This window comes from Vanellus vanellus, assembly GCF_965231255.1.
Source record: "Vanellus vanellus genome assembly, chromosome: 18".
NCBI classification, from domain to species: domain Eukaryota; kingdom Metazoa; phylum Chordata; class Aves; order Charadriiformes; family Charadriidae; genus Vanellus; species Vanellus vanellus.
Genome location: NC_138923.1, coordinates 12,221,149 through 12,247,833, shown reverse-complemented (window position 1 = coordinate 12,247,833; position 26,685 = coordinate 12,221,149). Strand labels below are relative to the sequence as shown.

General features: G+C 44.8%; 1 protein-coding gene across 2 annotated transcripts in view; it reads left to right on the top strand.

Annotated features, from left to right (window-relative positions):
• Positions 1-26,685, top strand: part of NR6A1 (nuclear receptor subfamily 6 group A member 1) — a gene marked incomplete at both ends in the record, with an annotated part of 91,416 nt that overhangs the window by 5,716 nt on the left and 59,015 nt on the right. Inside the window, 2 exons of one of the 2 annotated variants that reach the window (XM_082492583.1) lie at positions 4,938-4,979; positions 12,654-12,713. In XM_082492583.1, coding sequence (XP_082348709.1) covers positions 4,938-4,979; positions 12,654-12,713 — 102 coding nt within the window. The remainder of the gene's footprint in view (positions 1-4,937; positions 4,980-12,653; positions 12,714-26,685) is intronic. The other variant, XM_082492584.1, reaches the window with a different exon arrangement.

Below are 26,685 nucleotides of genomic sequence, written 5' to 3'. Positions count from 1 at the left end.
CCGCTTTAATGTGCGGTTAGTGGGAGGGGTGGTGGCACAAATGCGGCTGTGTTGTTCAAGTCTGTTTTCCTTTTCTACTTCAATAGCTACAGAAGCTTCAAACAAATGTTGTAACTTTAAAGAAAGTGCCTGTTTTGCCTCCGTGGCGAGAGCCTTATGCGTACCCCCTCCATCGTGGGGCTTCTCCGGCTGGGAGACCTGGGGCATGGCCAGAGGGTGGGCAGGGGCAGAGGCTCCTGGGGGTCCCCCGTGCCTGGGAACAGCCAAGCGGGAGCCCCCGCCTGGCTCTAACCACGAGCAGCCCACCTCAGCAGGCACGGCCATGGGGCTGGGGGACGGCCAGCTGCCTCTGCGCTGTCTTCGTGGAAAAGACGAGTCAGGACTTTAGTGATTTGTGTCAAACATGAAGTGCATTTTCTGGGCACTCAGCTATATTCTGCAAAACACCTTTGGACCAACAGTTACTGTTCCAGTGCATCCTATATCTGCTGAGAAGGAGCATTTCTAACCCTTTAAACTTGAGAAACACTGCATCAGAAATACTCTTGAGTACTTTTTTTTTTTTTAAGCTTTTCAAATCCTGGTGTTTAATACACATCTTTAAATGACACGCTGGGATGGTTTAGTGGACGCAGGAAGTCTCAGAGCATGTGGATGTGGCTGGCGGGTGCCAGCGGTGAGCCGGGCAGCCCGGCTAGCGCAGTGCCACTGTTGTCTCGGGTATTGAAAATGGTTTGTCTGTGATGCACATGTGCAACAGTTAGTAACGAATAAGATTGCAGCTCTTGAATGCTGAGGACAAAATACCAAATTCCTGGTTAGTAATTAAAAGCTTTGAAATGACCTTGAATCTAAAGCTGTCTTGAGGTAAATTTATGACTTTCCTCCATTGCAAAAGAGGCTGGGTACAGCTGTGCTCCGTGCTGTTCAGCAAAATGTGGCATGGCAGCTCTGGATGAATGCTGAAGATCAGAAATAATCAGAATGCAGCTGAGGTGCAAAATGGCCATGTGGAATGGCTGCAAGTACATCTCAAAAAAAAAAAAAAAAAAAAAAAAAAAAGAAAAAATAACCAGAGAATAAAACTGCATGCTCACACTGAACTGCTTGGAAATTTAATTTTAGTTACTTACTGTAATGGCTTGCCCTACTTAATGAGAAATCCAGCTGGATGTTTAGTAACTTTTTAAAAAACAAACTGCTTTTTCTCATAGTCAGTGAAGGTACAGAGTTACTTGTCATTCTCTAAGTGTATGAATTTAAACAGCTTCAGCTCTATGGTCAAGAGAGTACCGTCACTGTGGGCTGTTGCTCTGGAAGGGCACTTTTCCAGCTCTGCAGCTTTCTTGTGTAGCTGGTGGTATCTTTGGGGTTTTTGCTTAGTTCAGCATTAGTCTGGTCTAAAATGATGTTGAAACCCTTTTTCTTAGACTCTTCTTGAGCTATTGCTTTTTGGGTAGAACTTTGATTATTAGGAATTTTGAAACTTTCTTGCAAAAGTTGTCCTATTTGTCAGTAAGGAGGATAACATCCTGTAGCTCGTAAGATGATAAACTGCTAAAGGGGAAGCCATAATGTATATACCTCTCTGTTTCCTATGTCTAGGAAGTTTGTATTCACCTATGTATCCAGAGCTTAAATTTAGTTTGTGCAAACCCTCCATTTTTAAGTGGAAGACCTGGAGTGGAGCTGACTAAGTGTGCTGGAAGCTCCTGCTGTAGGTGCTCCTGGCTTGCCTTGTGTGCCTCAGTCCTCTCCAGAGCCCCAGGCAGTGCTCGAGCTGTTCTCATCTTACTCGGTCCGCTGAAGATCAGGTCACACTCACACTGAGATTATTTTTTTGGGGGGTTGAGTAAGATGTTTTCAAGCTTGGCCAGTGTTTGTGGTTGGGGTGGGGGTGCAGTAGGCTTGTGCTCAAATGACGAGCCGTGCCCCACGCCGCTGGCCAAGCAGAACACGACCATCTGTGAAACCTGGTGGTGGTGAACAGCAGGGAGTGCCCAGGTGGGGGTGTTTGTAGGCTGATTGAGTGATGATTTTCTAATTAACATATGAGGTGAGAACTCAAGAGTCTCTGGTTAGTAAGTATGAAGATGTCAAGTGTTGGTGAGACAGTTGCCAGAGGAATGATATCGGAGTGAGCGTGGGCTGTGGTGGACTCCTGCCCTGCGGAGACTGGCAGCGGGAGCACAGAGCCTCCATCCACCTCACCGCAGCAGCAGCGGAGTGAGTGGCGGGATGCAAATAGCTGCTGGGAGCTGGCAGAGCTGCCGGGTGCTTATCTCTGCCACTTTGTTTCATGGATTTTTTTTTTTATACTTTTTATTAATTTGGTGGAGATGTCTGAACTGAAACTATGCCAGTTGTCTGCAGTGACTTGCTCTGTTCCTTGTTTAAGGCTGGGAATACTGTCAAGAACCAAAGTATGACTACATATTCTTGAGAGTGTATGTATAGGAGTTAATTGCTGTGCCTGTGTCTTGTCCTGTGGTGGCTGTCTGGTCTGAAGCCTCGAAGACTGACCCCGTGGGTCACATCCCGTTAACGCCATGGCCTTACCGAGAGGCAGCAGTCCGAAGGGAAGTGCTGTGTGACACCTTCGCAGGGATTGCTGTGCTGTAGGGACACTGCAGCATCCACCTGCAGAGCAACAGGAATACAACCCCTTGATGCTTCTTATTGCAGAGACTAAAAATTAAGCTGTGACTTTAAAAGCACGTTAATATTGGTTGTGGGTCTAATCAGCTGAAGTGCCCTCTTCCTGCGCCGAGAAACGTTTCCGATGGGCGTGCTGCAGGTCAGGTAGCTGGGAGGCTCGCATGATCCCCAGCAGATGCACAGTGAAGTACTGAATCTCTTTCCTCACCCACACACAAGACTAGCATCAGCCTGAATTGCCCCTCAAATGAAATGTTGCCTGACTTCTTTTAATTTAATTCACAGCCCGTTGAAATAACTGGCCTTCTGTAGTGCTTGTTTCGTGCTTTAGCAGGTCGAGGCTCTCGGCAGAGAGCACAGGCGGCAGCTCCTCGGCTTCAGGCATGGCTTGCTGTTAAGTGGCTCACCGGTGACGTGTGTATGCTCCAGCTTTGGGCCCGCTGCGCTCTCCTGTGGCTGTATGGTCCTGTTCGCTGTCGGGGGGGTCTGCTGGCCCTGGGGGGCTCTGGGTGGTGGTGGAGACCTGGGGAGGACCGCTGGGGGGACAGTGCTGGCCATCGGGGAGGGTTGGCAGAGGCCATGTGCTCACAAGCAGGGTCTTCCTTGCCTGAAGCGGATGGTGAACAAGTTGTGTGCATGTACAGAAGGGGAAATACCGATACACTCGCTCATCTCCCTCTGTACAGGCATCTGGGGATGTGTGCGGAGGAGGTAATTCCTTTAAGCGGAAAATGCAAGATTAAAAAAAGCAAATTGTACACTGCCTTTTTATGGAAATCAGCAAAACATGAAGTCCTGTATTATTTTAATGAAGTTAGATTAATCTAGAATTAAAACTTCAGATGCCTTTTCAGAGCAACTATGTATACTAAATTCACTCCAGAACAATTTTCCCATTGAGAATGGGGACTTTGTTTAAAAGTGCTGGTATTTTTTCTGTATTTAAGGTAACTTCCTAGTACAAGCGGAGACAAATATCCACAAATATCCAAATGTTAGGAATGATGCTTCCCTTCAGAAGAATACTTTATAGTTGTGGAACACTTTCTGATGTACTTTTTAAGATACTTAGATGTGTGTTACCACAACTGAAAGCTACTAAGAGACATGGCATCCTGCAAAATGAGATTATAGCAGTAGACAGATGTGGCTGGAATGAGCCCCAAAGAGAAAGGGAAGTGTTTCTGGAATTGAAAACAGTAGGAGCTAATAGGGTTTGCAAACATGGTAGGCAGAGAGGTAGGTGGGGAGAGAATCAAATTTCCCTTGATTCTTGCCTGTATGTAATCCCTGTCCCTGGGAGGCCAAGTGTTTAATGTAAGCTTTTCACTCCAACCAACCCCAAAGTAGTGGTGTTGGTAGGGCTGAAAGGAAGCAGTCAATGAGACTGGAAGGCTGAAGATCACTGAGCGAGCTGCTTGAATCAATACAGGAAGAAAAACACTTTTAACAGAGCATAAAACTCTCATATTCCATAGCAGGCAGCATGGTTGTGGCAAGCTGTGCCTGCTCTCTGGTCCAGGTGACTGTAAAGTTGCAGTGTGCCGGCTGTTTTTGTAGCTGTTTTCAGGGAGAAGTGTAGGGTTTGTGCTGGTCCAACCGAGCGGTGCTCAGATGAGCTGTGGTGTGCGGTGCCGCCTCAGATCTGCTACAGAGCAGAGTGCCTGTGCCCACGGCAGCATCGTCCCAGCCCGGGAGTGCCTGCCCCGGTCACTGGGCATCCCACAGGCACGGAGGCTCCGTGCTGACCCCTCTGCCTCTGAAGGACAGGTCATTTGTTGCAGTATGAGCCACAAAACACTTTCAGGTGGCCTGTAGGAAATTAAGACCTCACAAAAATGAAAGAGCAACAACCACTGCTATACCCACACCGACAAATTAAACGTTAAGTTCATTCATTGATTTGGTCCTCTCATGTGATGTGCAGTGAGAGCTACAGCTCTGGTGATTGATTTATACCATGCAGAATATATTGTATTTCTAAAACCTGTCACTTCTGTGTGCTGAGCTATAAGACTTGTAGATTTAAATACAGAATGCCAAGAGGAGCTTTTATATGACAGTGAGCTTATTTGCTGCAACCCGACCAGCTCATTTCACCCCTGAGTCTTAGGAATGTCCTGTACCTAGGCAGCTGTAGAGCTTTTTCCCCTCTAATGCTGTTCAACGTTGATTATACATTCAGTGGTTGATTTGTACAAGTCGGTCTTTCTATGTGTGGTAACAATGAGGAAACTTGTTTCAATGTGTAGTGCTTACACCTATTTTTCACATTCTAGGATTCTGTCGAGATCCTCCCCCAGAGCACGATGCATCCACTAGTAAGTACTAGTTAGTCTTCTCGTTTCCAGGCCAGCGCAGCCAGCCCAGGCCTCGTAGGCACTGGTGGTGTGCTGCTGAAGTCCATTAGCATTAGAAGCTATAATACTATCTCCACTAATTAAAATGTGAAGATAAATGCTGTTAAATCATTAACCTTGAGGTTAGGGGGAAAAAAGCTGTTTTCAGACTCATATCTGTGCTTCTCCAGGATCCCGGGTTTAGTGCCATTCGTGTACTAGCTGTTGAATGAAAAGGGCATGTTACTTGCATTGTGATAAAAAGCTCCGTTTACAGTAGTGTTTCTAGCCTGATGCACAGGGCGGCATCTAGAACCACTCACCTTTGGGAACACTGGCTAATTTGCAACATGATTTCTGGTGTATTCTGTATGCGCTATTATTTATCAATAGATGCGTGTTAATCTGGGTTGATGTTAACTCTTAAAAATACCAGTGGTATCTCTACTCTTGTATAGTACCAGCTAATTCTGTATTTTAATGTAGGTAATTCTAGTGGACTCAACAGACAGATCTTGCTGTAGTAGTATGTTGGCCAACACTTTATCAGTAATCAAAAAGTAAATAGAGAATTACTACAGATTTATGGAATGATTAGGCAATTGATCTTTCAATATTGGAGTAGTCTGGGCTGCTGGGCAGGCCATATCCTCTTCAACCAAAACGTACTCCCGGCATAGAAGATGCAAGACGTCTAGGGACGAAGCCAGCATGCCTGTGGAATGGGGCTTCGCATGCTGCGAAGCGCTGGCTGCGCAACAGGCAGAGGTATTTGAATAAGTGCCTGCTGCTGCACCGAAGTAGCAAAAAGCAGTAATGTGGTCCTTTGGAAATGGAAAATAGGGCTTTTATGTTTGGTGCCTATCTAATACTGACAGTGCTGCATTGGAATGCTGATACTATAATGCTGCATACAATCCCCATGCTGATCTCTTGAAATATTGGGAATTGCCCAAAAAGATTGAGGCAGCCTGATAGTCTTGGCCTATTCAGCTTATCAAAAAGATTGCGAGTAATTACACTGAGTTACAGCTGCAGAGAGAGTATCTTGGATATCAGGAGGTTCTTAAAGAGAAGGCAGATGCAATGTAAACAGACTGCAAACTGAAGCTATGAATTCAAATTAAAAATGCAATTTCAACTGAATATAATTTTAACTATTGGTTATTACTTCATTTTATAGTTTTTTTTTTGTCCACAAGTCAAGATAGAGTGACTTTTAAAAACAGATGAGCTTTCTGAATAAGGGAAATACTGTATTCTGAAATCCTCGTTTGTCTGTGCTAATTGCATGTGCACACGCACTGCTGTACTGGTGAGCTGCCTCAGCGCTTAAAAGCTCGGCTTCTTCAGGAATTGTTTAGTATTTCAGAACATGTAATTTTAGTTGTGAATGAAATGCTTTGAAAGTGAAAGGAAATGTCACCAAAGGACTGCAAAACATTTCAGTATTGATCTGTGGAGAAAGATTAACACGAATCTCGGTTTACAGGCAAAGAAACGAGGTGTTTTGGTAAGACATGATTTTAGGCTTGATTATTGTAGTTTCAGTCCCCTTTGAATGAATACTCAGTGCACCTCATGGAGCTGTTGTCATGGCTTGCACTGAGTGACTGAATGTCACTTCTCATTTAGGATGTGCCTGGAGGCTGCTTTCACTATTATAAGTATTTTTCTCAAAGCTTTGCTTCTCAAGTATGGACAGACTTTTCCCTGCCCGTACCCTAAAAGTTTAAAATAAGATGCAAAATGTATATGAATCCCTTCTAGAGGAATGAGTTGGCTGTTGCAGTGGGCTGAGAGCAGCCCTAATGAACCTCGCTGTTCCCAGGTGGTGGCTCTGAGCACTTCCATCTGCACCACCCCATTTTACGGAAGAGCCCACTAAACCTCCTGGTGCAGCAGCGGTGCTCAGTTCTCAAGAAGGACAGCGCGCTCTGGTTCAGAAAATGCAGACGGCTTCTGGAGATCCAGCCCATAGCCTATGTGGTGAAGCTGATACCACTGCAACACGCATCTCCTTTCTACTTTGATTTCTGTGTCTCAGGAGGCATTTCAGGAATCCTGTGACTTTTGATGGCATCAATAAATCAGATACCATGCCGACAGAATTTTACTGGAATGTAAACAGGCATTTGAAATAACAATGTCTGTATAGTGTTTATTGAGGAATACAGTGCAGGTATAGCTCTTTAAGTGTGCGGGACACTAAACTGCTGTGAATGTTTCCTTTCAGTTAAGTTGGTAAGCAGGAGCTGTGATTGTTTTCCATGTGAATAAAAACAATTCAAAATATTTATCATGAGGTGACCTTACTTCCCACTCCTCTTTCCAAACAGTGTGTGTTCTCAGTGCTGAGGTGAGACAAGAAGCCCTGCCTGATGTAGGGGAAAGGGGAGGAATGTCTCTGTATAGTAAAATTTAGCTGATAAGGGATAATGAATCACCTTTAACTCAGCTCTGCTGAATAGTAGCTGATCTGGGGAACTGCAGGCTGGCCGGCCTCAGCTCGGTCCCTGGGAAGAGTATGGAGCAAATCCTCCGGAAAGCTGTTTCCAGCCACTTGAAGGGGACAGGAAGGTAATCGGGAGCGTTCACCATGGGTTTACTAAGGGGAGATCATGCCCGACCAACATCATTCGTTCTGTGATGAAATGTCTGGATCCCTGAATGAGGAGAGAGCAGTTTTGTCATTAACCTTCAGCAAGGCTTTTGATGCAGTCTCCGATATCACCCTTGTAGCCAGTCTGGGCTACAAGACAAATGCGGGTGAAAATCTAACTATGCTATCTGGTTCAAAGGGTAACAGTCAAGAGTTTGAAGACCAACCGGCGGCCAGTTATTCAGAGGTTGTCCTTGGGAGTCAATATTGGGGCCAATACTACTTAGCAATCTCATCAACCATCTGGATGATGGGATGGAGTACACTCGTCAGACTTGTAGATGGCACCAGATTGATACAGCTGCTATTCAGAAGGACCTCAACCTGGAGAAGAGGGCTGATTGAAACCTCAGAGTTAAACAGAGACAAATGTCAAGCCCTGCATCTAGAATTTAATAACCCCATGCAACGGTACAGGCTGGGGAGCAGCTCTGCAGGAGGTCCTGGTGAACCTCATGGCTGTGCATCAGTAGGGTGTGCTTGTGGTGATGACAGCTCATTGCGTGCTGGCTGGTCTGTAGCCAGCAGGTCGAGGCGGGTGCTTATTCCGCTCTGGGAAATGGCGGAGTCAAACTGGAATACTCTGTGCAGTTCAAGACAGGTTGAACTGAGTAAGTCCACTGGAGAGCTGCTGAGACAGTTGGGGGCTGGAAGGCATGACTCATGTGAACAGGCTGAGGGAACGTGTTTAGCTTGGAGAAGAGGAGGCTAAGTAGGGATTAACCAGCAGTCTTCCAGTTCTTTAAAAACGGCTATAGGGAAAAAATGGAGCCAGGCTCTTCAAAGGTACATGGCGAAAGGCCAATACAATGATCTTGAGTTGCCACAAAGGAAAATCCTACTGAACAGCTGGAGGTGGGTGTGTATAAGAACTTAGTGGAAGTGATGCAGCACTGGAACAGGCGTCCAGAGAGGCCATGGAGTCTCCACCCTTGGAGACTTTCACAGCTTGAGTGAACAGACCCTGAGAAAGCTGATCCAGCCGTGAAACTGGGTCTGCTTCCAGTGCAAGGCTCAACTAGATGAGCTCCAGAGATGCCTTCCAACCTGAATTATTCAATGATAATAAAAGTATAATTATACTGAAAGGTCTTGGGGATGGCGTTGCCATCTCTTACCTAAAAGTTCTGATGCCTCAGTTTCAGCTTTTGGAGAGAGAAGTCTATAATCCTATGTTACATTATCTGCATTTTTCCAAGGTCAAGAATCCTATTTTTAGCATGCATATTTCAGAAAGTCTTTACTAAGATGTTATCCAACTTACTGAGATTTTTACAATGCAAATGTCCTTCTGCTTGCAACCTCACAAACCACACTGCATCTTTACCAGAGAGATCCATGTGTGTGATTGATCTTCCGCAGGCTAGCAGCTGGGCAGAAGCAGTGGAAGAAGATGCAACTCGCTCACTCAGCACGTTCTGCTCGTTCTGATCTCGCATATCCCTGCATTTGGTCAGGGTGCCGTGTTTTACCTGTTGTACTCTTCTGCATGTAAGGTGACAACCTCTGGGGAGGGGGTACCAAAACTCATGCACCGATATCTTCAAAGTCCAATGCTATGTCACAGGTTCAGGCTAAGTTCATTTCTAGGAGTAGCCCATATACCCCTTCAATTAGCATAAACAGGGACAAGGGCAGTCAAAGGTCAGGAGAAGTTCAAAATAGCATAACCTCTTTTTGGTAGTGTTTCCAAATGTTCCTAATCCTGCAAAGTTCTCCAAGCTGTCCTTGCCATCGTGTTTACTAGACAGTTGTAAAAGTCAAAGAACAAGGCCTGGCTTGATACAAGGGAAGTTAGAAATCGAGTGGCTGAGAATAGGTAGCATTGTTGCTTAAAACAGGAGAAATAATTGATTTATGTTATGGTGGCCAATTAGGCTGTAAAGTGAAAAACTCTTAAAGAAACCCTGTGGCTTCAAGGGAGCTTTTTGCTCTGATTTCTGCTCAGCAAACAGGGGTACCCCAATAAGGGTCATCAGCTCCATGAGCTAAATTATTAATTCCTTTCATGCCACTCAGGGCTTGTAAACAGTATATAATACAAGAAAACAATTGGCACTGTTCACTTACTGGGCAGAGGAGAGGTCAGAGGGTAAACAGTTGTATTGGCAGCAGCTGTTCCTCATAGCTGAGCAGACTTTTGTCCTTTTCATCTTTTAGAGCAAACCCATTTCCAAAATCTTAGCTGGTTGCTAATCCATATCTCCTCTCTCTTAGCTGAACTGATTTTAGAAGTTTAATGTGTTGCATATAATTATGAAGATAAAAAGGGCTGGAGGGGAGGGTGGGGGTTATGGATAAGAGAACAAAACCAGCATTGCCATGTTTCATAAAGAGCCATTTGAGATTTTTTAATATTAATTTACATGGATGAGAGAAATCTTAAAATCCACCTGTTTGAGGCAAGTTGTAGGATAAGTACTTGCACTTTTATATACTTCATTAAAAAATGAAGTATGATTTTGAGATTAATAGACTATAAATACCCCTCTGCCAGTAGCACAAGAACAGAAATGTTGAGGTGTTCCTACTCGTCTGATACCGTGGATGTGTCCCACGCTGGGATGGGCTGCGGGCTCTCGGCTGACCGTTGGCTGCCGCGTCGCGCCATTTACCGCAGCACTTGACGGGACATTGAGGCCTTCAAACCTGAACAACCGGACAGCTGTGGCTGCAGTGTTAGCCTTGGTGAACATATTAGAAATAGTAATTAAAATATATACTTTCAAGCGTGAACGGAAATTATCCTTTCCAAGTATAGGTAGGAAATACTGTTCTGCTTCCCTTTATAGCCGTTAACGCGGCAGTATAGTGAGCAATCTAAAATTATGGGATTTGAAACATTTGCACTGGCTCTCAGTGCTCACCACTCAGAAATTTCTCTGCAGAAGGCATGTGCGTTATTTGGTTGCTTTTTGAATGATACTTGATAAACTATTCCAGATGTTTGCAGGTGTAGCTTACTACCCAAAGTGACCGTTACTCACACAGTGGCTTCTCAAGTGGTGCAGACTGCTGCTGGCCACTCCTCGCCTGCTCCTCGCCATCTGGCCGCCTTCTCGGGCAGTTGACCTCTTTTTGCCAGAGAGCAGCAGGTAACCTTTAAAGAACCATCTGCTAATCTGTTAGTTCAACCTTTCTGAAAGCTGAGTTGTGCTCAATACTGAGACTTACATGGGCTAAATCTTACCACTCAAAAGTATAAAAGTAACTTTAATGCTGCACTTACTTTTTAGGTTATTTTGGCTGTATGATGATCTTCAAGGTCCCTTCCAACCTAAACCATTCTATGATTCAAATAGGAAAAAAATGCAAGACTCTTTCCAGTTATCTGATATGGCCGTAGTGCATATGAAAAATCTTTTTTACTTACAAAAATGTGTATTGTTTATGACCTGCTAGCTCTTTCAAAGGGTTAGCAATTCTCACGTTAGGGACCTTATAATAATAAGGTGGAAAATACGAAGCTGCAAAATCCAATTTCTTCTTCTGTAAGCAGACTAGAGACCTTCAAAACGTACTGTAGAGTGCTACTGTTGGAAATCCCACAGTCCCGCATGTCGCATGCAGCTTTCTGAGCATTGGTGCAAGAACTGCAAGGAAGAGCCAAGTGAGATTACAAATTAGTGTTTAGATGCTTTAGAAAGTAAATGTCTTGATAATTCAATGGAGAATAGGACAGGGATAACCCAGGGCATTTCTTGAATACATCTGCTGTTGTGTCTGTCACTGTTTTTCACTGGACTGGTAGCCAGCACGGTGAAGCTGCCAGCTTTGCTAGCCATGCCGAGTAGGCTCCTAAGCAAAGGGCTTGCTGGCGGGGGCAGGAAAGCACGGCAGGAGGATTAAGTTGACGTAAGCGTGGTGCTTTGCCTGCTCTTCACATTCTATAAAAATGGGTCTGCTAAAATGTTTACATTTGTTTGTGGTTTGCCCAATTAGAGCAGAACTTTGCACTTCCCAGTGTAAACAGTTATCTTCAGGGGACTGCCTGCTGCCGAAGGAACGGGAATTGTAAGAATGTGAAACGCAGGATCTGGACTGACAGCAAACCCCGGCTGTGGGCTGAAGTTACACTTCTGGGACTGTGTTCCGTGGTCAGGAATGTAAACTTGTAGTATGCATTTATTGGGTCTTAAAGCGAAGAGGGAATTATAAAATATATAATTATGTGGTATCTACTAGCGTCAAAATGATGGAGGCGGAGACTGATTTGTTTGACTAGGGCATTTGTGGTGATGTGTTCGGTGTGATTGTGGTTTTCTGAAAGAGAGATCAAGCCCTAAAGAAAAACTTTTGTTTTACCTAATCTTAGGTTAAAACTGACTGTGTTACTAGAAGATGGTTCTTTCTTGGGTTGGGTGCTGGGAAGCTGGACCCTTCCCAAAAGGCAGAGGGCATCTGGCATGTGGTTCAGTTCACGCTCCAGCTTTTGGGTTTTTCATTGGTGATACTCCGAACAGTAGTTCTGTTTCTTTCAGCTGTTAGAAAAGAAAGCTTTTGGAGTGTCTGTATTTAAAGACTTGTTTCTGATACTGCTTCAGATCAAATGCCAGCATTTTGCATACCTTTGGAAGGGGATCCCTCTTCCTACCAGGAATCCTTTGAAGGTGCACTGAACACAGATGGGAGATCATGTTCTTTCATTCCACAGTAACACTCCACTTACAAGTTGATACTGCATACAGTTTAAAGCTGATATTCAAGGTTTCTTTGTGCTGGAAATTGCTCTGAATTGATATTCTGAAACCATCACAAGTTACAGACTACCAATATGACTGCTTGGAAAAGTAGATCTGCAGATAATGTGTACGAGAGAAATATCTTAAAAGAGGAAAGGACAACGTTGTTAAAAAATAACTGCTTCTCAAAGCAGCTTCCTCAGGTGATCAAAGACACGCACGTTCAGTTTAGATGTAAATGAAAGTTTTCAAAATTAAAGACTTCTTGGTAACATGCGCATCACAACTTTCTCATTTTCACTTTCCCATTAGCTACAGATGTGGAGCAGATGAGTTCCTCTTCTCCTGTCCTTCCTATGAACTCCGTGGGCAGTAAGTACCCTTTTTCTTGCCATGTGTGATGAGGTGGAATTTCTCATTCTGAGATAATCCAGAGACATGAATTCATACTTCACGGTAGAGACTTTGAGAAGTTTTAGAGCTCATGCTTACTCGCGGAGGTGAGGATTCCCCCCATATGACAGCTGATCAGGTCTCTCACAAAAGTAGCGTAGACCAGGTCTGCGCATCACTATTTACACCAGCAAAATGTAGCTTGTGCAAGATCTTTTTCCACCAGAGATGCATCGGTGAAAGCTGTAGATGCCTCTGTGTTACAGTGATAAATAACCTGAGGCGCCGGTAAATTATGTTGACATAAAAGTATCTATTTTAAGTGTATCAGTATTATACTTGGAAATCTATAGCCTGGGATTTCTCATGAAACAAACCAGTTGGTGAAATCCTCTTCAATTTCGCTGTAATTCTGGGCCTGTAACTTTTTGAGAGTTTGAAAATCTGAGCTGCTGGACACCTAAAATAATATGAATTCAGAATTCTTTCTTAATACTCCATCTAGTGGTATTTGCTGTGTCCAAAGACCAAATGCATTTTGTCGATTATAATCCACTAGATGGCAACAAGTCTTTGTCAGACTTGCAGAAGTTACAGGCATAAATTCAGAACAATTGTGCTCAGAACAGAGGGGTGAGCTCTGTGCAAATTTCTCATTTAAAGCAACTTTTCATGTGATTTTTTGGAAAGTCTCTGGATTTTTCAAATGTGGTAGACTATTAACTGACAGCTCATATTAAAAATAATGCTCATATGCTTTAGCAGTTCAGAACTGCTGAAAGCATTCCAGTCAGGGCACTGTCCTTTCTACATATGTCATTGTGTTGATGGACGCGGACTTAATTTTATTGGAGGACTCTGAAGCTTTGGCGAACTGTGGTTCCTCTACAGTGAGAAATATGGCTCCTCTTTAAAGTGAGAACAGTTGTGTGGAATGAATGTATAATAGGCTCAGAGTTGCAAATGTGTGGTGTTATTTGTGTGTTGATTAATAAAGCACACTTTTGGAGGCATCTAGCTAGCTTTTCATGTAGTTGATCACTTTTATACGGAAACAGATAATTTCACGTGCGTATGTAGAATAATTTAAGTTGTTTAGACACGTGTATAGTTCATGAAGACATACTGGCTGATATTCTGTTGAAATTTTGTAGCCTGGCATAGCTCAGACTTAATGCATGAGAGGCCTGAATGCAGTAAAAGGTACTAAACCAAAATTTTCCACAGTATTCTTGCATCAATCTGTATTTACCAAATACTAAAAGCAAGACTGTCTGACATGAACTGAACGACCCTTTCTTTTTCCCTTAAATAATTGTATATTATTACTAGTCTGAATTTGTCTAGCTGCATCTTTCATGTCTGTTACCTTTTGCTAAACTGAAAAATGCTTGTCAAACTTCTGTTCCCTATGAAGATACTTATATAAACTTTTGATAAACTAAATAAACTGAGCTCTAGTTCTTCTGATGTCTTCCTGTCTTTTGATCAGCCCTCGGTGCCGGCGGGAGGCCGAGCTGCAGCAGCCAGGGGGTGGGCATGCTGGGGGGCTGCCGGCACCCCGCCAGCTGCTCGCAGGGCCGGGGGGACAGCGGGGCAGCAGTGTCCTCAAAGTGCCGCAGCGAGCTCAGCCCTCGCTGGCCCGCCAGAGCCGCCGGGTGTCGATAGACAAGCCCTGGCAATTCCTGCTGGGACACTGCCCAGACCTCCCCAGCCCCAGCTGTCCAACTCCTGCAGTGGCAGCACTGAACGTGCCGGTGCTCAGCGTCATCCTGATGTGTTGGTTTGGCTAAGGGCCGGGGCAGGCGGCTCTGCGGGGCGGCGATCTCTGGTAGGGAGGGAACAGTTGGTGCCAGAAACATCTAAAACTTCCCAAGCATGGATTTTGAAAAAATTCTGAACATGTCTGCTAACCTGTCTTCCCCTAGGAAGTTTTTTCCCTTGCTGTCTCACTATCAAACGTGATAAATGCCAAAAAACTTGAGGATTTTCACAACAGGGTAGAAAACTGAGTTCTTAGGCTTATTTGTGCATCTGGAGTATTTGAGATGGGTGGAGCGTCTGCTTAAGCTTTCTGCTTGTCATGCATTAGCAAACAGGGGGATGGCCCCTTTATTGGAGTTTTTCCTTTTGTCTGATATGTCTTATTCAGGGTAATCGTAGTTTTCTTGCAGTTAAGATGAACACCTCTGTCAGGACTTTTATACTTTGTATTTTTCCTTTGTATTTTGATACAGGTGTGTCTGGGGAAAACCAGTAGGCTGAAACGTCTGTTTAAAATAATACACAAGTGCTTTCTTGTACATCGTGTAAGATGCCACTGGAAAAAATCCAAATTGTGCACGTGCACTTTTGAATGAGTTTTCCAAACAGGCCTAAATATTTGAAATTTCAAAGGCAAAATGTCAAACAGCATCAAAAATGAGTCATTTTTCTAGATTTCATAATGTTTAAACAATTTGCTGGGCATGCTCTCAGGCTGTTCACTCTTCTATTACTGTGGTACATTCTCTGTATCAAACTCCCATGCGTACCAAGGGTTTGGTGGAAGTGCTGGCTATGGGCGACTGCCGCGACTGAACAGAGCCCTTCACTGCCAGACGGGGGGAGAGGGGGGATTTAAAGCCCCAGTTCTGCAGTGAGTTCAGCCCATTTAGTTTCTAACTCCGTTGAACACTGTGAAGCTGTTCCTGTAGAAAATTGAACACATTTAAGTCTTTTAGCAGAGCGAGCAAGCAGGGATTTATTTTGAGTATTCACCTAATTGGAGTTTAGAAGTCATTAGTAAGCTGTTCTGACAGGAACGGCACAGTAAGCTTAGGGAGACAGGTACGGTGCGATATCAGCCCAGCGTGTCTGAACAGGCTGCTTTAAACTACTCCCATGAGCGACTGGAGGAGGAAACAAGGCATACGAAAAGTGTTTGGACTATTGCACAGTGAATGGACTGTGATACCTCTGCTGGGCAGAGCAGCATCCCCTTTCCCTTCGGGCATGCCCTGCCCTCTCCTTGCCGAGCACGGCGTCGGGAGAGCGGGGGGTGCGCTGCAGGGGCCTCTTGCCTTTACTGCGCAGTGGTCTGCACCCGCTGCATCGCGCTGTCCAGAGACAGTGGTGTTCCTCGGCGCAGGTCTGTCATGTAAATCACTAAAAAAAATATTTGGAGTGCAGCTGGAGAGGTTGCTCTTTTCTGCCACTGTCACTAGACACTGCACTCCTGCACAAAGCTTTTCTGACCTAATCTTTTCTGCTGTAACTGAAGCTTTGCCCTGCCCACCGCAGCACCGAGGAATGCTCTCTGCAGCAGCATCTTAGATCGTGGAAGGTTTCCTGCTTTGCCTCCTGCCATTCCTATCCCTGTCAATCTGAAGTCACACAACTTCAGCCCTTTGTCATCTCTCACTGATCACTTTATAGGACCCACTGTTGTTCCATGGCTTGTGTCACGCAGGAAGAAATTTCATTTCCAAGAACTAGGTGAATCACACGTAGGTTTACACTTTACAGATAGTGAAATTAGAGATTTACCAAAGGACCATAAAGAATAAGGTGTGACCTTTATTAAAATGGGGTTAGTTACTCAGCTATCCTGTCTCCCTTATACCCCTCTATAAATGCCCCTTCTTCTTCTTATGGGCACTAAAAGCATGATGGAATTCTTACTTAACCTGGGTTAAGTAAGATCACCACACGGTATCCAAATAGCTTCTAAGGTCTCCAGGAAAAAAAATGAAATAGGTTATAATATTTAAACTAGTAGTAGCCCAGTAGGGCCCAGTGCCTTCTAGTACGCTTGGCTGGCTGGAGCCAACAGCCTTCCCTGGACTTGACCCCCCTGTGAAGCTCCGTGCCACTCCTGAGCGACTGCCCGGCGTCTGTCTGCCCTGCAGCCTCTCCTCAGCCGATGGAGCGGCTCCAACGCCTGCCCGGGGAGATCCCGAGCCCTGGAGGGGAAGAGGGACGCAGGGTGGGACAGGGAAGGGTTTCTAGGGAGAAGGACCCAACAGGGGAGGAGGGACGAAGGACAACATCACGCCACAGAGTCCAGCGTGGTGTAAAGTCCTTAGGAGTATCTGTGATGAGAGCAAGGTGGCTTGGGAGCAGGGACCTTGGGAATCTGAGGGGAGGGCGGCAGAAGAAAGAGGTTATTGTTTTCACCCATCGTCGTCTGAAATGCAACCCCATCCCAGGCCAGGAAGGTTCTTGTTCAGTAGTGATGGGACGGCTTTGCTGTGTTACGGCGAGTGCCGCCCATGGAGGCGGCTCTACGCTATCGCTTACGTGCTGTAAAACAAAGAGCGAACTTGGTGGGTGGCTGCAGCATGACGAGCGAAGCGTGGCTAGGGCTGACACCTGACGAACTTCTGTCAGTGCAGAAGTGCATTCTCTCTTTGCATTACTTCTGGTATTCTGCTGATGCAGCTAGGCCTGTCTTGGCTTTAATTGCAGGAAGGAGAGCTGCTACAGTAGCAGATCACCATCATCTTTCAGCTTCTAAAGGTGAAGGTTGACAATACTGGGATGGAGATCACCTGGCTGGAGGTGCTGGTGGAGTAACCTCTGCCAGGAGTTTAGTTTGTAGGTGTGGAGAAACTGTTGTGGAGTGTTGCCTTTGCAGGTCCCTATTGCTGTGTGGTAGAGGCTGTTTTTCAGGGTTAGGAAAAGGAAAGATGTCAAAAAAGCCCCTAGTGAGAGCCAACACCACAACTTTACAGCACAAATGAAGGTTTAGCCTGAAATCTACAGTTGGAGCATTGATATAAATATATCTAATGGAAAACCACTTATTAAATCATTCCTCGCTTATAGTTTGCTAGTTGTTGTGTGTACATTTGGGTCTTTTTTTTGAGAAACTTTTTTTTTTTACATATGAAGTTACACATAATGTTCAGATTTGTAGTATAAATGAGAAAAAAATTGAAGTTGCTGAGTTCGCTTTGCGCAAGTAAAATTTTCTTTAAAGAACACTTCAGAGAAAAAATATACCTGGTGCAAGATGCTATTTTTAATGCGCTTCAGTAAGCAGCACAGACTGGTACAGAAATACACCTGACAGTTGATCGGGTTTCCATGTTTAAATAGAAGGCTTTTTGTGTTCTTTATAAAGTGTTCAATACGGAAGCACTTCTCGTGGAGCTGGTGAATGACAGGGAGGAGCAGCTCAGTCTATGCTGAGGATGGATCATGATTTTCCTGTCTGTAGAAGAACACCACCTCAGCAGACAAAGAGGCTTCGTAGACTCCTGAGGGTCCAACGCGCTGCACGAGTGCGTGGGGGCTGGAGGGCAGGGTCTTTCTGGCACTGCCGCAGAACCCTGAGAATACAGAATTGAAGAGGAGCTTGTTCTCGCCAAACACAGTGCCTGGAATGCTTCGTACTGTTAGTATGCCTCAAAAAAAGCTGCAATTGTGCCCTGTTATAATGTCTGCTTTTCCACAAGGAATACTTATTTTATCTGGAATTTGCTGCTCTGTAAGATGTTGATCCTCACAGCGGCTGTCGGGTGGCAGAGAGCACCCATGCTCACGAAGGAGCTGGATGACGTGTCCTGAACCTCTTCAGTGAGGTAACGGCAGAGCGGCAGACCTGCCTTACACAGGTATTGGTAGGCAGAAGGTGAATGCAGCGGTTCTTCGACAAAAAGCGTAAGTCCCTTTTCTCGCCGGAGCGACAGCCGGGGCTGTGTGACTGCGCAGGCTCTTAGCTAGCTGGTCCGCAGTTTGCATTCATTGATCAGTGAGTTGATAGAAACGAAAACCCACCGACAGCAATGAATGTTGATTGCAGCCATTAGATGCTAAAGATGTGCAGCACTGCTCCTTCAGAGCGCTTCTGCAGTCGTCTTGACTTCAGGACATACAGCTACTCAGGGCCTCTTGAAATCTTGGCAACTTCTGTAAAGTACGCTTTCACAGGGAGAGTAGTAGAAAAACATTCCTCAATTTAGAAACTACATTAAAAATATGATATAAATCACCATTTTCGGTAAAGGGGATTTGTTTTGCTTTGTCATTCCACTTATACTACAGATTCTTGCAGTCACGAGTATCTGTTTCATCGTTTATATGGTTCTCGACTCTGTGTACCTGAAGGGCTTGAAAATGGTGCACTCGCTGAACCTTCCCTATTCGTGCATTTAAATTATTTTCTAAAAATGCTCAAGAAGCACATTGTCCTCCAGCTCAATGAGGGCTGGGCCTCATCCCACGAGTATTCGCGTTACAGCACTGTGAGCGACATCCTGCTTAAAAGTATTTATCGTGTTCTCATTGAGTCTGCTTCTTGGCTATCAAAAGAACTACAACGCCATCAGGTTTACTGAGGCATCACTGCTGTTGACAAGTGGTTTATCGCTTGGAGGAACTGTTTCGGATGGCGAACTTCTCTGTGGTTCGAGTTTTTAGACCTGTATGGTGGGCAAGCTCTGATGGTGTAACTGTCAGCTGAACCACCTTCTAATGCATGTGTTTTGCCAAAGGCCTGTTTTGGTATTTTAATGCCACGAGGTCCCCCGATATGAGCATATAAAGGTGCAAAGTGCGCTTGAAGGGAACTGCCTTAACTTTCAATCAAGAGCCTGTGTTTTCTCTTGGTCCTGAGATGGGTTTCTATTTTATTAAGTGCTGCCCATCTGTGACCGTATACGGAAGTAAAATTATACATGTTGCATGATCTTTTCTTCTAGAGCAGCCCAAGGCAACAATTCCCTGGCACCTGCTTTGAGTCTTTTCTTCTTGTGTGAGTTGTGGGTGCAAAACGCCTCCCGGCACCCTTGTGAAGGCATCGCTGCGAGAGCCTGCAGGGCACAGTCCTACATCCCATCACCCAGACGGGACAGAAAGGGCGCCATGTGGGTGCTGCTGAGGTGCCCGAGCCTTTGGCTTTCTCTTCCTTTCAAAGGAAGGAGGTTTTCTTGCTTGCCTGGCTGTAAAGCGACTGTGAGTTGCAGGAGCAGCTGGACCTTGCTGGGAGGGATCCGGTCCTCGGCCAGCGTTCCCGGTGAGCAGCTGCTGAAATCGAGCGCAGGTTCCTGTGAGCACATGAACTGACATTCCAAAGCTTCTTCCAGCGAAGCTCAAGTTGCCAGCCCAAATGGAAAGGAGGTTTCCCTCCTCATCTGGCCTGTATTCTGCTATTTTGAACATACACCGTGCTCAGATTTGTTTCCAAGTATACCATATGGTGAGGATATGTTACTGCTTTTGTGCTGCCCATACAAAACCGTCCATTACTCTCGGATACTGTGTTTTGCAGAAATTCTGCTCTAGTATAAAGTTTTAATATTGTTCTTTTTTAAAGAGAAAAACAAACTTTTCTTATGCACCAATTCATTTTTGGAGAAAGTAAAAGAACTGGAAAAACTCAAGCTCTGTAGCTCTTAATATAATCTGTAAATCATGAGCTGTTAATGGCAACCATATGTGAAAAACTATGAAGGTTCAAGCTTTCCATTTTACAGAGGGTTTGTGATAAACCTCAAGGTACAGTCAACGGTCGATGGTTTTTTCTAGTTCTCAAACTCACCGACAGCGTTGAATGTTCACTGAAGCTATCCAAAGATGGCTGTATACATGCACTGTACATATTTTCCATGCATATGTTTTCCATAGACTAGCAGTGGAAACACTGCTGAGGACTGCACATTCTTTATTGTAAAGTCTTAAACTGCAAGTATTTTAATTACGAAATGGAACCATGAGGACTAATGAATTGCAGAAGGGTAACGCTACAGTTACGGATGCGAAGTTGACTTAGTGTTTCTTAAAACAGCTTTGAATGTATCTGAATTGCAGTTGTGAAAAAGCCTTTCGTCCTGTGGATATGCATATCCAAAAGCTATGCAAAAGCTACACTAAGGGCGTTCATAATGTTTCAGGTTTCTTCACTTTAAAAACAAGTAATAAAAAAGTGGGGGGAAGACCCGTAGCTGTAAACTAGGAAAAGCGAGAGCAGGGGGGATCTACTTCTTACTGGAGTACATAAAGCCTGTTTGTATTCCTACAGCTCCTATCCCCTCTCTTCTTGCCCGTGGGTTTTTAAAGGCTTTACCTGCGCGCTGCCGCGCGGCACGCACATTCTCAGCAGCTGCCTGGTTGAGCTAAGGTGACCCTTCAACGGCAGACACATCTCACTGGGCAGAGCGGCGGGACAGTGGGATGGGGGCTGCTCACGAGGTGCTTCAGTCGCTCGATTCCAACTGCATTAACCTGACCCTCGACTGTTTCGTGTATTGGCTGTGGTTGGGATGATGCTCCCAACCTGTCTGGGGGTGGGCAGGCAGTGCAAAACGTCCTTCACCCAATGGTCTCTCCCCTCTGCTGCCTCTGCTCGCGACTTGCCTGATACTCGGGGCTGCCGAGATGCTGCGTCGCAAGAAACCTGCAGGTAAACCTTCCAGAGTTGTCTGTGCCAGCTGACAGCACCAAAGGGCATCACTGAACCGCCAGGGAGCCCGTACGGCACGGGCAGCTTGGCAGAGGCGCTTAGTGCCGGGCTGGTGCTCAGAGCGGGATTCCTCCCTCCCCTGGAGGAGGTCGGTGCTCCGGGGTGTGGGGGGACCTCTGCACGGGAGGTCCTTCCGAGCCTCACATCATCATTAATATGGTCTAGAACATTACTGGAGCAGTTTAGCTGCAAGTTTAACTGCATATGTAAATGTCTGCCTAAGAACGCACTGGTTGGCATAAATGAATCGCATCATCTTTCCTCTGAGAAGTGGAAAAAGGGATTTATTCTCTTTAAATCTCTGTATTGCGTCTGCCTAATTATCTTCACTTTTTTCACCTGGCTTGCATAGTTTGAGAGAGAGGAATTATTTTCAGCTTGTTTGTTAAAAATGAAATCTGCTGCTGTATCTGCAATAACTTTGCTGTGAGTGAAGTGGAGCCTACAGAGGTAGTGGGAATAATCTACCACTTTAAAATTCTGGAGACTTGCTTTTAATTCAGAATATTTCCTCCTGTCGTAGGGACTTTTAAGTGTCTCTCTGAATATCCTGAGCTGATACATGTAACGTAACAGTAAGTGCATTGTCTAATAAAGTACTTGAAACCATCTACTATATTGACTGAGCTGTTTGAGAGATGAGCTTGCTCCCAGAATGCAGTTTGTAGTCTGCCCTTAAATGGAGTGATTTTAATGGCATCATTAAACATTAACTGATACTGAAAATCAAAAGAATTCTCTGAAAATTAGTCTCACCTTTTTCTTGCCATCTTTTTGGAGTAGGAGCTGGTGGAAAGAACAAAGAAAATTTGAATTAATAACAAGCAATGCTCAGCCTCAAGTGTTAAGCCTCATGAGTGTCCCTGTGTGAAGGGGGACTGCATGTGGTAGGTGTAACACAAATCAAGGCAACTAAATTTAAGTCAAGCATGAAATTTTCATTTTAACAAACCAAAACAGTGTGTTTATATTTAAACTACATTGTGAGAGGCTTTTTCCTCAGTCCACTACTTCTTCTTCCTTTGTACCTCTTCTGACCCCACTTGGCAACTTTTATCTTCTCATTCCATGTTTTGAGAGCTTGAATTTCTTCTGAGTGTTAAAAGCAAACTCTACATGTAAATTCTATATCCTGGCTGCACACCCCTCTCTTGCAAAGTTCAAAGCTCTCCATCAGCTAGATTTTTGGGCAGATTCCAAGATGATAAAATAATTCTCTGGAAACTGTAACTGGGCAGTATGTACGAGGCTCGGGACAGCCAAAGATGAAACCTTTACAACTGCTCTGTTGTTGGAAGTTTTACCTTCAGAACTATATGCGAAATCCATGTTCTCTTTCCACTCTCCAAGCCCTTTCTCTCTCGGGAGGTGTGTGTGTGTGTATGCATACACACGTATGTATGGATCTATGTAGTGTAAGGAAACCTGGGGAGGATTACCCTGTTACAGCAAGCGCCGTCCGAAAGCCGCAGTAGCGCGTGCTCCAGCACAGAGACAGGATTTCTCTTCCACACAATCCTAGCACTTTTTCCATCTATTTTCTTCCCTGTTTTGCTTCCCTACTGAAGTGTCTTTATGCTTAACGGAAGCCTCGACAGTGGGGAGCAAAGCCCGGCGAAAGCTGTGAGCTGGGGAGCAGAGGGCAGTTAGGAAAGCCCGTACCCGCCGGCTCCTGCCTGAGCCTACTCTGCAGGAACTCCTGTGCGGTTTGTTTTTTTTTTTTTTTGCATTAGCATGGCGGAACGGGTAAGATGCTGTTATATTTTGTGTCCTGCTCAGTTTGGTCTGACACACCGTAAAAAAGTTATTTTCTGCACTGAATCGTCAGCATCCCTTCCTCTCAGACTACTTTTGCTTAGGAAGCGCTGAACCCAGCCCATAGCTGCCAGTTGCCACCTCTATTGTTACTGCTTAAATGTTATTTTCCATCATGGAAAAAAGCATTAAGTGGACCCAACACCTTCCCTAGATGCTAAAGGCAGTCCGCCGTGGTACAGGAGTCTCTGAAAGCCTGACGCTGTTAGCTCTCTACATGGAACGCTCTGTAAACTGGAATCCCTGTGAGGTTCATCAGTGTAACGACGTGACTCAGGGAGGCAGTGGATTGCTCAAGTAGAACTATACAATGAAAATATTGTGGATTCAGAGCACGTGGGGTTTTCTTTCAACTTACAGTGGGGAAGTGGGTTTCTGTATGAAGAAAATGGTTTCCTCGCAATATGCATACAAACCCTGAAACAGAGAGGTTAACCCAAAAAGTCTGAAGTACGGGGACAGGATTTAGTTAATTCTGTGGATGTTTCTGGTACTCTGTGTATTTATGGTGCCTGAACAATTCTTACACCCCAATTCAATCATTCTATTAGTTCCTTACAATAAGGCTTTTATTTATAGCAGGGCAGGACTCCTAACGGCACTGCCTAAAGTGTCACAAAATAAATTTAACGTGCATCTGGGAGCAAAACAGCTATGCCTCCCCTGCCCCCCGTGCTAGAGCTGTGCCTCTCAGGAGGGAGGTGTGCGAGCCCAGCCGATGGGAATCGGGGCTGAGGCTGTGTGAGTGCCTGCCTTCGAGCATCCGCGGAAAGGCCCCCTGCAAGCATGTTTACTTTGTCCTGGAACAAGCTTTGACTGTACTATAAAAATGTGTTTTCTTTGTAGACGTAAATGACTTCAGCAGTGTAAGCGTGCAGATACACCTTCATGAGACAGCGGGGAGATGGGAGGATGTAATTGCTGGCAGTATTTTTAGTTCTTACTGTTGTTTCATTGAAATTTGGGTGAGCCTTTAAGTAGCAATGTCATGGCCAAATGCTTCAGATTCAGAAGTCTTCTACAATTAGCATTGGAGATTTGGTTTTTTTTTTTTTTTTTTTTTTAACTGTCCAAAAGCTCCTCAGGCTACTACTTGACAAGTCCCGGGACTACATGAAATCGGGGGACAAAGGTACCAGTCTGTTCCATTTGCCCTTTTAGAGTGTAGTGCTGTGATGGTGACCCTAAAGAAAATATGTGCAGAGCTCTCTGGGACCTGAGAGAAATGCACTTAATACCAGTTTCCAGCGATTTATAGAGGACTTCTCAAGTTATTTTGATCTCATTTTGAGTTGACAGGTTTGCTTGTGGATGCAGCATACCCTAGACTTTTGTAAGGTGTTTGACTTAATACCATAAGACAACTTAAACTGGTATGATACAAATTTGCTGTGGCAAATGTTAAAAGGATTAAAAAATGACAAACGGGTAGGTCTCAGTGCAGTTCCGAGCGGGAACTTGATGAACTGGGCGCAGTGACTGTTTGCCATGCGCTAGAACACTGCTGTTCCTGGCTTGGGAGAAATGCGCGATCGGACGTTAGCAGGTTTGGGGTTTTTTAGACAGAAAAGTGAAATCTGGATCTCTAGATAAATAAAGCATAAATTAATGCTTCGGTATAGTCAAATGCAAAGTTACATGTTTGGGAACAAGGAATACAGACTGTGTGTGAAAGGACTCCACTGAACGCAGTGGTACTTGCTATGGTAGATAATTAAGTGCATGTGTGTGCACCATCTCACACCTACTACTGTGCAAACAATGAAATACCGAATCGGGACAGAGGCTGTTGAATCTGCAGTTAGTTCTGCAACTGCTGAAATGATACTTCGTCCAGTCTGGTACAGGCTGCCCTAATGAGCTCACTGAGCTGAACAGGCTTCTGAAAGGATGAGTGGAGAGCAATGAAATAATTGGAAAGAAATTTTACTGTCACCAGTAAAATAAACTTCTCTGAAGTAAACCGGTGAAGGTGAGGGAGTTTTATCCTGTCTGTTAGTATCTTTACCTGCACAAATGAGCGGTTAGAGCACAGCAACACTGCCTCCGGCTTGGTAATGGGTCTGGTTTTGCAGGGGGAAAGTTGGGTGTTAGCAGGGGAAAACGGTTTGACTTCATCTTCGGAAACGTGGTGTGTGAACTTCTGTTTCAAGAGCATACGGAAGAGTGGAAAGCTTTTTTTGAACTACAGGGAGGTGGATTTTGCAACAAAACGAATTATTTTATATTATATACTCGTTCTTGGAAAATATTGGACTAAGTCTCAGCAAGTGATTTTAGCAGAAAAATAAAACTATTTTGGTTTTCATTCTTTTTGCCAAACAGGATTAATATTTTAAAATAAGGAATTTATGAATGAGCAAGTCTAGGTGTTCTTGCAATCTGACATCCCAGGTTGAGTAATCGGATGCCCTCTCATTTTAAGCACTTTACTGAACTCTTTCCAAGCCAGTGAAATAGTTGTATTTCTTAAACAAAACTTGTTTTACCTTTCTAGAACAAACACACAAGCTCTCAGAACCAAACCCTCCGTCTCCTGTTACCTGCTGAAGGAAGTATTTGTCAAATTTGCTTGTAGTGAGGGGGGCGGCTGGGGCTGGAAAACGTTACCATGGCCTGGAGCTTCCTTGCTGACCTACTTACACGGGACTGATTGTACCGGATTAGACTCCAGCTCGCTATCCTCTCTCCAAAGTTGTTTTTGTCTAAGGTGAAGGGATCAGACGCAGTGTGTTGCAAGACCTGCCTGTCTCTTCACCAGGTTTTCCAAAGGACTAAGTACAATTTCACCCAGCCAAACTGGGGAGGAGATAAGGAGCTTCTTCAGGACCACGCACAGCCTTCCAGCACCCCGAGGGTGGCGTCAGGGATGGTTTTCCGAGTAGACCCAGCAGGGATGATGTTTGGAGCAAGCTGCATTTATGAGCTATTTGTACCTGCAGCATACAGGGAACAAAAAGTATCTCAGCTCAGGATGTCTTATTAAATAGTGGATCTTCATCTCATGGCACATAACTTAAGACATTGTCCTCGTTGGGGGGGACGGGCCCCACTACCTTGATGTTTGGGACCACTCTTGAATTGTAGCAGCTGGCTGCAATCAATAAAGCAATTCTGACGCTGAAATAAAATCAAAACAGTGGCTAATGGATGTTCAGAAAAGGATACGAGGAGGAGGAACTTGCCTATTTCCTACTAATCATCTCCTGTCTTCCAGACATTTTTCAACACACACACAGACTTCTGGAGACGGGCTTCTGTGCATTCAGCAGCCGTGAGCGCATTCTTCTTCTCATGAATTTGCACAGCTTCCCTGTGAGTGTTTATCCCCCATCTTTTAAGATAATATTTGTTGCCATGAAGATTACTGTCAGTATTAGATTCATCATAGAGAGGAATCTAAGGTGTCCTCCTGATGAGTTCCTGCAGTTGTACTATGCCCTGACACACCTAATGCTGGGTAAGCAGCTTCTGTAGATATAAATAACGCTGTCTCTTTTGGTCTATCACACATGCTAATAATTCTTCATCACTGAAATAGTGCATTGCTCTAGACCTAGGAGGCCTTATATTCATTATGGTGGTGAATTTAGGATGAGTACTTCTTCAGAAGATCCTCTTATGCTGACTGCTCTTCTTGGCTGGCAACTCTGTGAAGATCAAACAGATTTCCCGTTATTTGTGAATTCA